The sequence below is a fragment of the Eptesicus fuscus genome, chromosome 14 (assembly GCF_027574615.1).
Source record: "Eptesicus fuscus isolate TK198812 chromosome 14, DD_ASM_mEF_20220401, whole genome shotgun sequence".
Classification (NCBI taxonomy): domain Eukaryota; kingdom Metazoa; phylum Chordata; class Mammalia; order Chiroptera; family Vespertilionidae; genus Eptesicus; species Eptesicus fuscus.
The window spans coordinates 39,003,303-39,020,102 of record NC_072486.1 but is presented as its reverse complement, the minus strand read 5'-3'; the positions used below and the strand labels follow the sequence as shown (position 1 = coordinate 39,020,102).

At 39.8% G+C, this 16,800-nt stretch overlaps 1 protein-coding gene across 1 annotated transcript in view; it reads left to right on the top strand.

Moving 5' to 3' along the window:
• FBXL13 (F-box and leucine rich repeat protein 13) overlaps positions 1-16,800 on the top strand; it is a 152,803-nt gene that overhangs the window by 29,552 nt on the left and 106,451 nt on the right. Inside the window, 2 exon segments of the mRNA XM_008151323.3 lie at positions 10,386-10,481; positions 13,691-13,823. Of these exon segments, the coding sequence (XP_008149545.3) occupies positions 10,386-10,481; positions 13,691-13,823 (229 nt within the window).

Genomic DNA, 16,800 nt, shown 5'->3' with positions numbered 1-16,800 from the left:
TCTAGATGGCTTGTGATCTGCATTGAAGCAATTTACCAATTAGCTCAAGAGTCTGTGTTTTATGTTCAGAAGACAACTCTCCTTTATCGCACTACAATATAAAATTAATTAGGAGAGCGCTGTTACCCCTACTCCTTCCCTGTGCCTTCCCTGGCCCCATCATCTCTAATTTCTTTCTTTCTATTGATTTATTCCCTCAGGTCTAGAAATGTATTCAACTCACCCTATTACTTTAAGACATTTCTCAACCCTCCTCCTCTCTTGAATTAATGCTCTATTTTTATCCCTATATGTGTTGTCAGACTTCTTGACTCTATCTCAAACTACTGAGACTCCCAGAAAATGCCTTAATCAGTCTCTACCTGAATGTTCCAAAGGCTCAAGCCAATCCATCGTTTCCAAAATAGAACTCATTTCCTCTCTCTCTCTCTCCCCTCTATCCTGCTACTAAATGAATAGCATTATCATCAACTTGACTGACCTACCTAGAAATAATCTTTGACTTTTTCCCTTTATCTTCCACTACATTTTTTTAAACTTGTAATTTCTCTTATTTTCTCTTCTACATTCCCTCTGGCACTCATTATCCATCAGTGACATTGTTATTAAAGCTAATTCATTGAGTCTTTCAACATCAACTCTTGACCTTGATTCATTTTTCATTTGCTTACCCAGAGCTATCTTTATCTTTCAAAAGTCACATTTATTCATGTCACTTTGCTCCCTAAAATCTTTCCTTCATCCCCATTGGCTTTAACATGCCCCATAGGGCCCCTTATGTTCTAATTCCTCACTACATCTCAGCTTCATTGTCTACCATTTCCCTTCAGGAATTCTTGGCTCTAGCCAGGCTGAGTTGCCTTTTATGCCTTAATGTAAGGCTCTGTCTCTAGCCATTATGCTCTCTCTATACAGGACCCCCTTTTCTCCTCTGACTGGCTCACTTATGCTTAGATGTTATTTTTTCCAGAAAGGCTACCTTTGATCGTCTATCCTCTCCCTTGGTCTTGGTTGTTACCCTCCCTGTGTTAGTTATCTCTGAAGCACTTTTTGTTGTCTGTTATAACTGTCTATTTTTTGTTTTTCTCTTAAACTATAAGTTCCTTGAAGACAGGGACAGTGTCTTACATGCTTTGAATTCATAATCCCTACATGCTCTCTAAATGTTGGATGAATGGCAAATTATTTTTTCCTTTTAGCCCCACCACTACAAACTTGGTCTAATTAAGGCCCCAGGAATTCCTTAATCATCAAATCCAATTGCCTATGCTCACCTCTCATCTTCCTTGTTCTTTCTGTAACATCTGACCATGATTCTTTCTTGAAATGCTCCTTTTTTTTTTTTGCTTCTATGGCATGACATTTCATGGTTATTTCCTTGGGGAATTATTTCCCTGTCCTCATGATAAGTTTCTCACTCTCCTCTCATTCCCAAGCTCTATGATATACCTCTGGATGTTGACCTTGGCCCTCTCCCTATTCTCTATGCTCTCATTAGATCTTGGCAAACACAGTCAAACTTTCAATCATCATTCTATGATGCTGGTATTAATGTGCAGGTACTTATACTAAAAATTTATCCATTGTTTATCTAAAATTCAAGTTGAATTAGGCATCCTGTATTGTATGCAGCAACCTGAATCCAGGTAGAATTGGAAAATGGTGTTGAGTTAGGACACTTCATATTTAAATTAGGATAATAATGGGAAAATAACAGGGTTATTATAAGAATTAAAATGAAATACCTAGCACAAAGGAAGTACACAATTAAGCATAAATCCCCTTTCTACTTCCTTCTTATTGATGGTACAGTGTTAAAATTTTTGAGTGTGTGGAAATCCAAGACGATAGCAGAGTAGGCAGAAGTTGTATTCACCTCCTCCCAGGTCCAAAGTGGAGTTACAACTAAATTATAGAACAAACAACCTTAATAACCAACTGAAGACCAGCTGAGCAGAAGTCTTATAACCAAGGATAAACAGAAGAAGCCACATTGAGACTGGTAGGGAAGGTGAAGATGTGAAAAGGGCTGGCCCCACACCAATGTCTGGCGGTTGAGAATCTGGAGGGATATCTCAGCTGCAAAGGTCCCCCCTGAGCAGTGTGGGTTCCCAACCTCATCCCGGGCTCCCCAGGTCAGAGCACTAGAGCCAGGAAGAGGAGCCCACATAACATCTGACCTTAAAAATAAGTGGAGATTCTGTCTGCCAGTGAGACAGCGATTCCACTTTGGGATACATATCTGAAGAAACCCAAAATACTAATTTGGAAGAATATATGCATCCCAATGTTCATTGTGGCATTATTTACAATAGCCAAGTTATGGAAGCAACCTAAGTGCCCATCAATAGACAAGTGAAGGAAAAAGTAGTGGTACATATATACAATTGAATATTACTTGGCCATAAAAAAGAATGAAATCTTACCATTTGTGACATTATGGATAGACCTAGAGGGTATTTTGCTAAGCAAAATAAATCAGTCAGAGGAAGGCAAATGCCATATGATTTCACTTATATATGGAATCTGAAGAACAATATAAACAAACAAACAAACAAAACAGAAACAAATTCATAGATACAGAGAACAGACAGATGCATGCCAGAGAGGAAGGGGCTTAGGGTATTGGGTAAAAATGGTGAAAGGATTACAAAATACAAATTGTTAGTTACAAAATAATCATGGGGAAGAAAGTACAGCATAGGGAATATATTAAAAAATATTGTGATTACTTTGCATGGTGCCAGGTGAGTACTGGAAATATCAGGGGGAACACTTTGTAAAGTATATGATTGTCTAACCACTGTGCTGTACACTTGAAACTAATACAAAATAATATTGAATATAAGCTATAATTGAAAAATAAAATTTAAAGTTCTTTTCAAAAAAATTTTTTTTGATTAAGTAGTTGTAACAAATAAAACATAGGCCCAAAGAATGAACAAACTCTTTGAGGGAGAGATTTTTAAAAATTTTGCTGGTGCCAAAGAGTGAGTCTTGGAAAATAACCATGATTTGAGGAAAGCAGAGTTGCCACTGGGGACCACAATGGTTAATTTTTATGTGTCAACTTGAATGGGCCATGGAGTGCCCAGATATTTGGTTAAACATTATTTTTGAGTGTCTTTATGATGATGTTTCTGGATGTGATTAACTTTTGAATTAGTAGACTGAGTAAGGCAGATGACCACCTTAATGGACAGGCATCATTCAGTCCACTGAAAAAGGCTGAGTAAGAAGGAATTCTCTCTATATCTGACTGCCTTTGAGCTGGGACATCTCATCATCTGCTGCCTTCTGATTCAGATGAGCCTGGAATTTATACCGTTGCCTTTTCCAGTTCTCAGGCCCTGGACTCACATTTGAACAATACAATTGGCTCTCCTGGGTCTCCAGCTGCAGAATTTGGACTTCTCAGCCTTTGTAATATGGGGAGCCAATTCTCCCATCCAAGTACTAACCAGGCCTGACCCTGCTTAGCTTCCGAGATCAGACGAGATCGGGCGCGTTCAGGGTGGTATGGCCGTAGACGGGAGCCAATTCTCTATAGTAAAAACACCCCAAAACCAAAAAGAACCCCAAACTATATATTACATATATATAGTAAATACATATAAATCTATAAATCTATGTCTGTATATCTCCTTTTGATTCTGTTTCTTTGGACTAATACAAGGACAAATGGAGGAAGAAGAGAACCAGAAATGGGTGATCTGGGAAACACCAGAATGGGTAATGTGGCATCTTAGAAGCTGGAAGAATGGAGGCTTTCCATTAAAAAAATACAGCCCTGGCTGGTTTGGCTAGGTAGATAGAGAGTTGGTCCTCAGACTAAAGGATCCTGGGTTTGATTCTGGTCGAGGACACATACCTCAGTTGCAGGCTTGATCCCAGACCCTGGTAGAGGTTCATGCAGGAGGCAACCAATCGATGTGTCTCTCTCACATCGATGTTTCTCTTCTCTCTCTCTCTCTGTCTCTCCCCCTCCCTTTCATTCTCTAAAATCAATGGAAAAATATCCTTGGGTGAAGATGAACAAAAACAATCAAACAAACACAAAACAATACAAATGCCAATACAAAAACTAGGTCTACAGTAAATGGTTAATGTCACTGTTTTCCTGGGGTTAAAAGAAGGCCCTAAAGAAGAGTTCTTAACTTTAGTTTCTAAAAGGATAATATTTGTTAAATTTGATTAATGGATATGTGTTTGTTATTAAATTCTTTCTCTAGATGCTTAAATGTTTTGTAATGTTTTACTTTGTTTTGATCAGGATTTCCCAAATCTATTTGACAACATAATCATTTTCTTTCTTACAAAATATTTTAAAATTGTTTAAATTCTAAGTAACACATAGAAAGATTGCTCTACATGTCACTGGAATTGGATGCTTGAATGCTTGATACATATGGAATTTATGTCTGAAACAGTATTTTGACCTTTAATGGCATTTGGAAACATACTACAAAGTTTTTTAGGATACTATATTATAGGTGGTATACACTGAGTGGCCAGATTATTATGACCACCTGATGTTTGTAGGCAAATTAGCTGTACGCTGTATTGTATGGGATATGGAAGCCAAAGGCCTGTTCAAACACCTTTGCTGTTTGCAGTTACCAAGATAAAATGTTTCCAATTCGCACAGGAACACAAGGATTGGACAGTCGAGCATTGGAAAAAAAGTCACGTGGTCCGATGAATCATGTTTCCAGTTGCATCATGCAGATGGCAGAGTGAGAATTTGGTGGAAACAGCATGAAAGCATGCACCCCACATGCATGAGTACAACCCTTCAAGCTGGTGGGGGCAGAGTTATGGTTTGGGGCATGTTTTCCTGGCATGATTTGGGCCCTTTAATTCGTCTGAATAGCACAACATACCTAAGTATCATTGCTGATCAAGTTCATCCTATCATGTTGATGGCGTATCCCAATGGAGATGGCTTCTTCCAACAAGACAATGTGCCATGCCACGGTGCTCGTATTGTGCAGGAGTGGTTTCAAGAACATGAGGGAGACTTTACCTTGCTTAGGTGGCCCCCACAATCACCAGATCTCAATCCAATTGAGCATTTGTGGGACGAAGTTAAAAGAGCCATCAGGCAGCTGGTTCCACAACCATCAGATCTCACAGAACTGGACAGTGCTATTCATCAGGCATGGTGTCAGATTCCTCGCATCACCTTTCAACATCTCGTGGAGTCAACGCCAAGATGAATCGCCGCAGTATTGAAGGCAAAAGGTGGCCCAACGAAGTACTGATGGGGTGGTCATGATAATCTGGCCACTCAGTGTATGTTTGCTTTGAGAATAAGTTTATTTTATTTTTAAAATTTTAATAATACATTTTATTTAACCCAATCTATCTAGATTATTATCATTTCTACATTTAACCAATACACAAAAATTGCCAATGAGATATTTTATATTCTTTATTTCACACTGTCTTTGACATCAAGTTTGTAATTTATGCTTTTACCACATTTTCAATTCTAACACTAAATATTCATTAGATATACTTAATCAGATACACAGATATATCAGATATACAAATATAAATACAGATTGAATTTAGATCTCATGTCACACCTGAAAAAGTATTCACATACCCAGGTTGCTCCATGTGTAATTAAATGTTTTCCAATAACCAAATCAAGCTTCAGATTTTAAATTAAAATTAAATTAAAATTTTGGTTCCTCAGTCATACCAGTCACATTTCAAGTGCTCAATAGCCACAGGAAGCTGGTAGCTGTTGTATCAGATAGTGAAGAACAAGTGTAAATTGGGAAAAGATAGAAGAAGAATACAGAGTGAAAAACTTGGACATTAATTGCTTTTTTTGCCTTAAAATTCTATATACATGAGAAAAAGCTCACATTAGGTAAATTTTAGAATATATATCATTGTAAGCATCAGAAATACCACATTAAAAATAAAATTAATGTCTATAGAATGCCCTACTTTAGCTAGGCAAAACAAGATAATTGCCAAGAATAGTCCAGGTATTGTATCAATATTTAAAACGTTGGTAGAACATGTAGGTTAGCCATGGACTCGGATTGTTCAGTTGTTAAGCGTTTTACTCTTGGGAATTCTATCCAAATGGGATGTGGTTAAAACTTTCCCTAACTGTTTGTAAGTGCAAGTGTTGTTATACTTTTTGACATGAGATGTTATATAAAAAGGAATGATTGGTTTAAACAAGGAACAGGAAACTTTTGACCGGTCAAGGTTTCATTTTGATTTTGGCTTCATTAAACAACTGAGGTTTACTTTTGAACACATTTAACCTTCAAGTATATGGGTGTTGGCAGAATTTTCATATGAATATTTCTTAGGAGGATTTGTCAGCAAAAGTGAAGGAAATCATGATCACTTGTCAAGTAGTTTATGATTGGAAAATGTCTAATAATTATGAGCATTTGGAAAAATGTTCAAAATGGTGTTTATATGCTGAGGACTGAATTTTATGCTGAAAGGTGTTTTATAAGTAAATAAACTCATTCTATTCTAGGCTGGAATAATCTATCATTCTAGAGTGGGGTAAAGTTTCTGTGGAAATTGTGTAGGGAAACAAATCCTAAATGTAGAAAACTAGAGTGTGAATCCCAGTTCTGCATAACTGTGTGTTATGGACCCAATGTTTGTGTCTACACCAAATTCATATGTTGAAACCCTAACCCTCAATGAGATGGCATTAGGAGGTGGGGTCTTTCGGAAATAGTTAGGATTAGATGAGGTCATAAGGGTGAAGCCCCCTTATGGGACTAGTGCCCTTAGAACAAGATGATGGCTAAGAATAGACAAAAGAGCTTCCTCTCTGCCTTGAGAGGAGACAGTAAGAAGGCAGCCATTTGCAAGCCAGGAAGAGAACCCTTACTAGAAGGAGTTCAAAGTTCATCTCTTCCAACAGGCTCCTCCACCCCGTCAGTATCCCCTCAGTAACACACTCGGTGCTCTATCATAGTCAGTGAACAGGAACCCTGCCCAGCCAGCCCACTCTATTTTAGCCTTTCCTTGATGCTTCTCCCTGTGTGGAGATCCTTCCCCATTTGCAAGACATGTGCTGATACCCCAATACCAATCTAACACCACAGGGAATTAAAGAATATATTTACTTCTCACCACAAACATTGTAAATTTGTTTCTTCTGGAACTTGTTTGTTTTAGAGAGCAGAGGGTTACAAGATCTTAAAATCATAGAGTCTTTATGTTAGAAGGGAGCAGCCTAGAGGTCTTTTCTTAGATAAAGCTGAAATCTGCTGATTTCCCCACTCAGAGATCCTAGTTCCATCACTTGAGGTCATATGAAAATGAAAATATCTGCTGTGCTCCTTGTGCTTCAGATTATTGTCAGCATTTCACAGTCTCCCCATCCTAAGAGCCACCCCTGGTCCCTCCCAGGAGTATCATTCATTTGCACCGGAGTCAGGAGGTGCAAGGAGTGGACAGGAGGCTCGACAAGTCTCAGACTCTAGGAAGACTCTTCTTGCAGCTGCCTCTATGTTCCTTAACTGGAATCCTATACTAGCAGGACTCATTCCAACAACTTAAAGGAGAGCAGGCTTCCTTGCACTTGTAATTCTTCTTCCTACTAGGGTGCAAGGTTCCTCTTCATCTTTTGTCCGCTTTGTTACATCCCTTCATTTCTTTTGTGACATGGGCTTTCAGTCCCCTTGCTCACCTCATTAGTTGTTCATGGACCCCTAGATGTTTTTCCTTTTTCCTTCCAAAGATTGAAATTCCCCCTGGCACCTAGCAGGTACTGATACACCTTGAATAAGAGCATCAAGTAGCCTCATACTTTATACTTATATTAGAGGCCTGGTGCACAAAAATTCATGCACTCGGGTGTGTGTGTGTGTGTGGGGGGGGGGGTGCCTCAGCCCGGCCTGACTCTCTTGCAGTCTGGGAGCCCTTAGGGGATGTCCAACAGAAGCAACCAGCAGGCTGATCAGGGGAGGTACAGTCGGCGAGCGACTGGCCCTGCCCCCTCCCTCCCCCCATTGCCCCTCAGCTGTTGCTGGTTGCCATGGGGGGCCCATCGCCATCCCCTCCTTCTGCCCACTGGCACGCACCTTGGCTGGCCTGGCGCCACTTGCTCGCCGGTCCCACCCCTCACCGACTGGTCCTTCTGCCATTTGGTTGATTTGCATATTATGCTTTTATTATATAGGATATAGTTTCACTGGCATATAGTTTTCTTAAAACTTCTTTTTTTTTCAGCATAAACAATGGACGCAAAACTCTGGGGGGTGAGGGCATGTATGGGTGTGGGGTGGGGGGGTAATGGTAAGATATGTACACATATAATACCTCAATAAAAAAAAAAAAGAAAAAAAAAAACTTCTTTTTTTTCTTCTGTGCTACATCTTTCCAGTTTGGGGGTTGGGATGTCTTGCCCATGAGAATAGCCATGCAGTGATTATCTATGAAATTGAATTAAAAATCCACACTCACCTGCCTGGTGTTTCCCCCAGGTTTCCATGTTGGCAACCGCCTGTGTTTCTTATGGAATTGTTTTCTAGTCTTTTCAAGTATAAATGCATTTAACATTTAAAAATTCTCAATATATATTACACTTACAATGGCCTGACTTCCTAGGAGAAAGTGAGGTTCATGGTAATTGCACTTAAATTCTTTACAAAGTTTATTCCACACTGAGATGGGGAACACTTGCCTTTAAAATATTTCTGGACATTATTCTATGGAATTAGTAAGGTATGATTGTCACCGAGTAGGTGCTTAACAATAAGTGTTAAATAAACTAGTAAATAAATAACTCCCCACATATTGGAAAAGGCATTATATGGCCTTTTTAAATAGCTCCTGTTTTCTCTACTATATAGACAAGAATGCAAGTATACCTTTCAGATTAAAGTCTGTCTCCACTCATGTAAGATTCTAGCATCTATATGATATGTAGGATCCAATTAGATAGAACTTTTAAAAAATTACAAGTAATATCCTGTTAGGATTTGTAGTTGAAAATAATTTAATCACGTTGATGTGGAAAAGTAAACCCTTTAAACTTAACACTAACAATTACACAATGGCAGTACAGTCAGGAGTCTAGTTTTAACCATTTGGTCATGAATCACAATAGTAATTTTAAGCTTTTAGGTATGGAGGAAGCCTTGAGAGATTATCTCATCATAGAGCCTCATTTTGCTGATGAAACAGACTCAGAGGAGTTAGGTCACTCAACTGGGTTGAATAATATCCTCCCCAAATTCATGTCTACTAGTAACCAGAACCTCAGAATGTGATTTTATTTGGAAATAGGATCTTTGCAGATGTAATTAGCTAAGATGGGGTCACCCTGGAAGAGGGTGGGTCCTAAGTCCAATGACCAGTGTTTTTATAAGAGGAAGGAGAGGGAGATTCAGACACACCTAGGAGGAAGAAGGCCACATGATGACAGAGGCAATGGTTGGAGCGAAGTAGCTACAAGCCAAGGAAAGCCAGCAACCACCAGAAGCCAGGAAGCAACAAGAGGACACTCTGCTGGTGCCTTCAGGAGGATGGCCCTGCCAGCGCTGTGATCTCACACTTCTAGACCTCAGAACTGCGAGAGAATGTGTTTCTGTTGTATTAAGCCACCCCGTTTGTGGTAATTTGTTACAGCAGCCTGAGGGAACTAAGTTAGTGACCTTCCGAGGAGCGGTGGTGATTCTGGAATAAAGGTTCAAGAAATAAAGGCTCGGCCCACCCAGAGCAGCTGTGCTCGTAGTTCTCCTGTCCACTTCGTGTGTTGGAGCTGACTAGGTCTTAGTGAGTTCTCTCACCATGCGCAGCCCTTAGGGCGTTGCTTCCTGCCTCCCTCTAAGGTGTTCTTAGGTAACACACACATTTTAGAATGTACATTTACCTTAATAAAGCCTAAAGTAAATGAATATCTATACTTTCTTCCTGAATAATTACCAGAATTTAAGACACTCTCTAGTTTTAGAACATTAGTATTATCTAGTGTTTTGTTCCATCTTTTTTTTTTTAATATATTTTTTCATTGATTTCAAAGAGGAAGGGGGAGGGAGAGAGATAGAAACATCAGTGATGAGAGAATCATTGATCAGCTGCCTCCTGCACGCCCCCTTCTGGGGATTAAGCCCACAACCCCTATCATGTGCCCTTGACCGGAATCGAATCCAGAACCCTTCAGTCCATAGGCCGGCGCTCTAGCCACTGAGCAAAACCAGCTAGGGCAAGTTATGATGCTTTAGATAAAATTCCTATCTTCAGATAAAGTTCCAGCACTTAAATCCCTGCTTCTGCAATATATGGATTACATTATCATTATTAATAGCAAAAAATGCTAAGTGGAAGAGTTACATCAAAATTCATATTTTTCAAAATTATATATTTCTTTTCTTTGTGTTTAGATTTTCTTCAACCTCAATTTATACGATGTGGTAATTTGTGGTCAAGTTTGTCACTCCTGGATGGCAATGACACAAAACAGCTCATTGTGGAATCATGTAAGTAGTCACTACCTGAAGCTGTGTTTTTACTGTCATGTGCTGCTTGACACATGGGGATATGTCCGAGAAATGTGGCGCTAGGTGATCTTGTCATTGTGTGAACATCCTCGAGTGCACTTACACAAACCTAGATGGTATAGGCTACTACACACCCAGGCTATATGGTATAACCTATTGCTCCTTGGCTACAAGCGTGTACAGCATGTTACTATACAAAACAACACGAGATTAAATCGAGCACAAGAGAAAATGATGCGATTAAAAGATGTGGCAAACACGAGATGTATGAGGCCGCTGCCTGGCATAACACAGCATCCTGTTTTACAGCGAACTTTTTGTGTATGTAAGTAGAAGGAGTACACACTAAAATAATGACTAATAGTATAATAAATACCTAAACCAGCAACATAGTCACTTATTATCAAGTATTATGTACTGTGTGCAATTGTATGTGCTTATACTTTTATATGACTGGCAGCACAGCTGGTCTGTTTACACCAGCATCACCATAAACACGTGAGCAATGTGTTACACCACGATGTGACGATGGCTACAATGTCACTAGGTGATAGGGATTTTTCAGCTCCATTATAATCTTACGCAACCACCTTCGTACGTGTGGTCCACCATTGGCTGAAATATCGTTATTCGGTGCATGGCCATATTTTAGTTCTCAAAAGAGAATGGACTGCTATAAGCCAAATGCAGTAGTGGCTACCTCCCTTCCTCTCCCCGCTATGTGGCCACCAAGAGTAGGTGCACTTATTTCTCTTTTGTGCAGGCACGAGCCTGAAAGATGAGAGAAAAAGGCAATGTTATTTTAAGAGGTACATTATTAGTTTTTTCCCAATTTGAATGGTAGGAATAAATTGACTATTATTTTTGGATTGATACAAAGTTCTGTTGTACCTGTTTAGACCTACCAGTGTGTAATTCAGGATGCCACAGAGATAAATGAAAACACTGCAAGTAAAGTTTTGAGTGTAGAGCCTGTAGGTAAAGAGCATGAAATAAATATCAGCTATATTATTCATTCAAAAATATAACAAAGCAGCCCTTAATATGGCGCAAAGGGAAAACAACTGAGCATGAAATAGGGCTAAAAGACACAACACGTACACAAAGCTTGTTTGCTATTCTCCGTGTGTTTGCATGCATACAGACACGCATTCACCCAGGCATTTTCTGATATGGACTTTCTAGGCCGGTACCTCAGTGCCCTTCTCATCGTACTATTTTTGTACTGTTCTTGTAACTTAGAACATGCCTGTGTTTCTCAGTCCAAAAAGACATTGGGGAGAGGTCTCAGCCAACAACAAAAATAAGCATGTATTATCCCCGATGACTTCTCTATTCTGTTTCATGGATGATGCTTTCATCTCAGCAACTATGATCATTGATGCCATCAATCAATTTTGCAGTGGCAACATTCCCTCTGTTGCCTAAAGTTCAATCAATAGCTGACTTTGCCACTGCATTTTGATTGCTGATGATTGGAGGACTAATGATATCTGTGCTTAGACTCGCCTATGAATAAACGGCCAGGGCCATTCTGCAGAAACTCTAAAACTTACACAAAGAAACTAAAAGGAGTTGACAACATGGCAAGGGCTCTAGTTTGATAAGTCATCTCAACATTTTTATATCCCATCAGAGCACCATTCCATTGCTTGGCTGTACTGTCGTGCTCTTATCTTGTGCAACAATGGCAAGAAGAAAATGAGCTTCTGTATTAGGTAACCCATAATGGCTAACAAATTGAATATTCCTGTCTTAAATTTATTTTTAGTTTAAGGCAGTTACTCTCAGACTTTAGCATGCATCAGGATCATCTGAAGGGATTGTTAAAACAAATTGCCCATGGCCACCCACAGAGTCTCAGCAGGTCTGGCGTGGGGCTTGACAATTTTCATTTTCAACAGGTTCCCGGATGCTGCTGATACTGTTGGTCCTAGAACTACACTCTGAGAATCAAAGTAAAATGGGGTTTAAAGTATGAAATCTCCCCCAGCCCATGTGGCTCAGTGTTTGAGCATCAACCTATGAACCAGGAGGTACCTTATGATTCTCTTCCTGCTCGGGACAGATGATCCCCAGTAGGGGGTGAGCAGGAGGCAGCCAATCAATGATTCTCTCTCATCATTGATGTTTCTATCTCTCTCTTCCTGTCTGAAATCAAAATATATATATTAATAAATCTCTTGCTTAGTGACAGATTGGGGTGTTACTTTTTTCCTTTGGAAAACCCTTAAAGAAGAAAAAAAATGAATTCAAATGGTCTGGAAGAGAAACAATGTGTACAATATTAAGATGAAGACAAATACTTCTGAAGCCTGGCAGAAAAAGCCAGCACTTCTGCTCAGAGACCTCACTGGGTAAAGATGGAGAATATATGAGCACATGGCCATGAGTAACAAAGCCAGGACAGGAAGTTAAGTTTCATCATGTTCAGAAAATTTCTCTTTCCACAATTCTATGTTGCCCTTCATCTTCAATTACTTTTTTGCCTTTGTGAATGCTCAAACGAGGCACAACTATAACAAGCATTTTAGCACTAAGAATTGCTTTGTTGAGAAGGCAAAAATTTGTATCTTCATAAACTTACCCTTTCAACTGAAAAATACTACTAATACTTTGATATCAATGTTATTGTTTATCAACTAGCCCTGGCCACTCAGAACTCACACAAACCTCTGTGCTCTTCAATTTTACGTACAATCAGCCAGGTCCATTCAGGTGATCCTTCCTTTTCTCTAGAATAACGTCCAAATTATGACTTATGAAAAGGTCATTATAACCGCACACTCTAAATTGTCTTTCCCATGGTCAAGGACTCAACATATAGTCTGTGCTCATAAAACAAAAGGCAGAAATATTTACCCAGATTGCATTGACATTGAAGTGGGGGAGGGCAGCCTTGGGGCTCACTTGAGATGATGGAGGTGTCCAGTCCACTCCCAGATAACTGATCTGGGTTGGGGTGGATGTGAGGCCGCCAACCCTCACAGCTGTTGACCTGGACTGGACATTTGGAATCTGTTTGTAATTAAACCTAGGAATGACCATGAAAAACAACAACAACAAAAGCCCCCCAAATGAGTGATGCTATAAAAAACATTTTAGTCCTTGATGCTTTAAAAATATTTAAAAATTTTACATGCCAAAGATCTTTTCATTTCTTGATATCTTCTGTTTATCCTTTTTAGATTGATTTTTCCTCAGTAAAAAATGTGGTCACGGATAAATATGTGCTGTATACTCTGCAAAGGTGGCGTCTCAACGTGCTGCGCCTGAATTTTCGTGGTTGTCCTCTCCGAGCAAAAACTTTGAGATCTGTCAGTAAGTATGTTAATTACAACTGTTTTGCTTTCTTGTATTTTAATTAAACAAATGTAAAGAAAAGTAAAAAGAAAATGGAAACTTCGGTTACAGTCTTAGGCCATAAGAATGCCAATTACAAGCATATAAAAAGCTTATAATGTAGTCAGCTCTTACTGGATTGTATACCCTGGGAGTTGATTCTTTCTCTATTCTAATTGATCACCTTTTCTGTGTATCTAGCATGTGTTTATGTATATATCATCAGTTTACCTCCTAAAATACAGTAGAAGAACATATTCTCATTTAAAAAATTCTAACAATATATAGTAAAAGCAGAATTTCCCTCAAACTCATACACTTACTGAAAGATACTCAATCTTATGTTTTCTGTTTTTAAAAATTATATTTACATATATGTGACTAAAAAGACAGTTAAAATTTTTAACATGAAAGAGGCTACATTAGTTTATATTTTCCTTTGTTTCTTAGAAATATTTTCATGCCAATACTTATAGGTCTACCAAATTATTTTTATTATCTTTTAATTTATTTTTATTGTTGAAAGTATTACAGAAGCCCCCTTTCCTGTTCTCCACCCCCAAACCACATTAACCCCCTTACACAATGGAATAATTACTCAGCCATAGAAAAGAATGAAATCTTACTATTTGTGACAACCTGGATGGACCTAGAGGATATTGTGCTAAGTGAAATAAGTCAGACAGAGAAAGACAAATGCCAGACAATTTCACTTATATGTGGAACCTAAAGAACAATATAAATGAACAAACAAAACAAAAACAGATTCATAGATACAGAGAACAGACTGATGGTTGCCAGAGGGGAGGGGGTTTGAGGGACTCAGTGAAAAAGGTGAAGGGATTAAGAAGTACAGATTGGTTATAACTGTATTTTACTTTCCAAAATAATTATTGGGAAGTAAAGCACAGCATAGGGAATATAGTCAATAATATATAATAATAAAAGCATAATATGCTAATTAGACCGTCGACCTTCTGGATGAAGCCGGAGCTGCAAGGGAAGCCCAGGTCCTGGGTGCTGGAGGGAAGCCAGTGCTTGCAGCTGGGGGAAGAAAGGCCTACTCTTGCATGAATTTCGTGCATTGGGCCTCTAGTCCTATTTAATAAAGAGGGAATATGCTAACTGACCCTCACACCATCACAAAGATGGCGGTGCCCACAGCCAATAAGGAGGAAATATGCTAATTGACTGCCCTGCCCTCAAAGATAGTGGCGCCCACAGCCAATAAGGAGGGAATATGCTAATTGACTGCCACTCCCGCAAAGATGGCAGCACCCACAGCCACAAGATGGAGGTGCCCAGTCCCCTCAGCCCCACTGGGGCAGCAGGCGTGCGGCAAGGCAGGCCCAGCCGCTCTATGCGCCTGCCTCTGGAGTCCCCCAGTCCCCTCAGCCCCCCAACCACCCATGGCTGCCCAGGGTTGCCCGAGGCTCAGGTAACCAGGGCCAGACGAGGCTTGTGCTGCCAGCAGTGGTGGCAGCAGAGGTGTGATGGGGGTGTCGCCTTCCCCTGATTGCTGGGTCGCCTCCCACCCCTGAGGGCTCCCGGACTGTGAGAAGTGGCAGGCCAGGCTGAGGGACCCCCCTTCCAGTGCATGAACTTTCATGCACCGAGACTCTAGTATTCTAATAACTATGCACTGTGCCACGTGGGTACTGGAAATATCAGGGGGAGCACTTTGTGAAGTTTATGACTGTCTGACCACTGTACTGTACACCTGAAACTAATACAAAATAATATTGGATTTCAACTATAATAAAAAAAATAATAAAGTGCACTCTGCAGCCCTGCACAGCAGAAAGGGCTTAGGTGGACCTGAATCCTGGCTCTGCCACCTGTCAGCACTGTGACTTTGTCCAAGTTACCTAAGCCTTGGGTTTCTCATTAGAAAAGGCAGGTAATATTACCTACCTCAGAGGACTCTCTTATGAATTAGAAATAGAATATGTGAAGCTCTTAATGTAGTGTCTGGCATCTAGCAGGTACTTAAGACATGCTCATTACTGTTTATCCTATCCCATTTCCTGCGTTTTGTGAATTTGTGCAAGTATCAAATGAGACCAGTTGATAAACATTTTAGGAGTATCTTGAGATGAGAAATAAAAATGTATTCAACTCCATGTGAGAAATCTGTATAAAAAGGAAAAAGTGGGACTTTTAGGGATATGTACATATTTCTCTCATTTTACTCTTTTTTCTAATAGTATAACTGACTATCGAAATGCAAACTGGCTTGGGGTGGGGGGGTGGCGGGGGGCTAGAAGAGGTCAATGGCAGGGGGGAAAGGAGAACACATGCAATACTTTCAACAATAACGATTTTTAAAAAATGCAAACTGATGGGGTCAGTTTCCAGGTATTGCCTCCTTTTTTTTTTTTTTTTTGGTGATTTGTTGCTCTCAGTGAGTTATTTTTAACCTGCAAACCCAAATGATAGGGCCTCTTAGGCACCAGCCCTCTCTCACTTCCTTTGATATAACTTTTTATTTTTTGTTTCTGCTTTATCCCAAATCCTGCCCTGAATCCTAATTTCATCCTTCGTTTTATGCTCCTTGAACTATCAGGTTAGTGGGAAGGGCTCAGCCCCTTCCCCCTTAACAGATGGCTTCCCAGTCTGAATGCTATTGAAACACCCATTCTGTCTTCATTTTCGCTGTATTGATACCTCTTCAGGGCTCATGACTCCCATCATCTACATCTCCTCCTCATTTTCTGACCAGCCTCCAGTATAATTCTCAGATCCTCTGCTGTTGCTTGTGGCAATTCTCCTTCAGGTCTAGCTTGACAGTTTTGCAAGAATCAAAGAAGAGTCGTTGAGAATTTGGAATGCACAAGAATCAGGAATGGAAATTTATTCAATGTATAAGCTGACTTGTTGAAAACAGGTGGGGGTGGGGACGGCGTTGAGGACGGAGGGAAGAGAAGGACATTTTATTATTACCAAGCATTTGTAT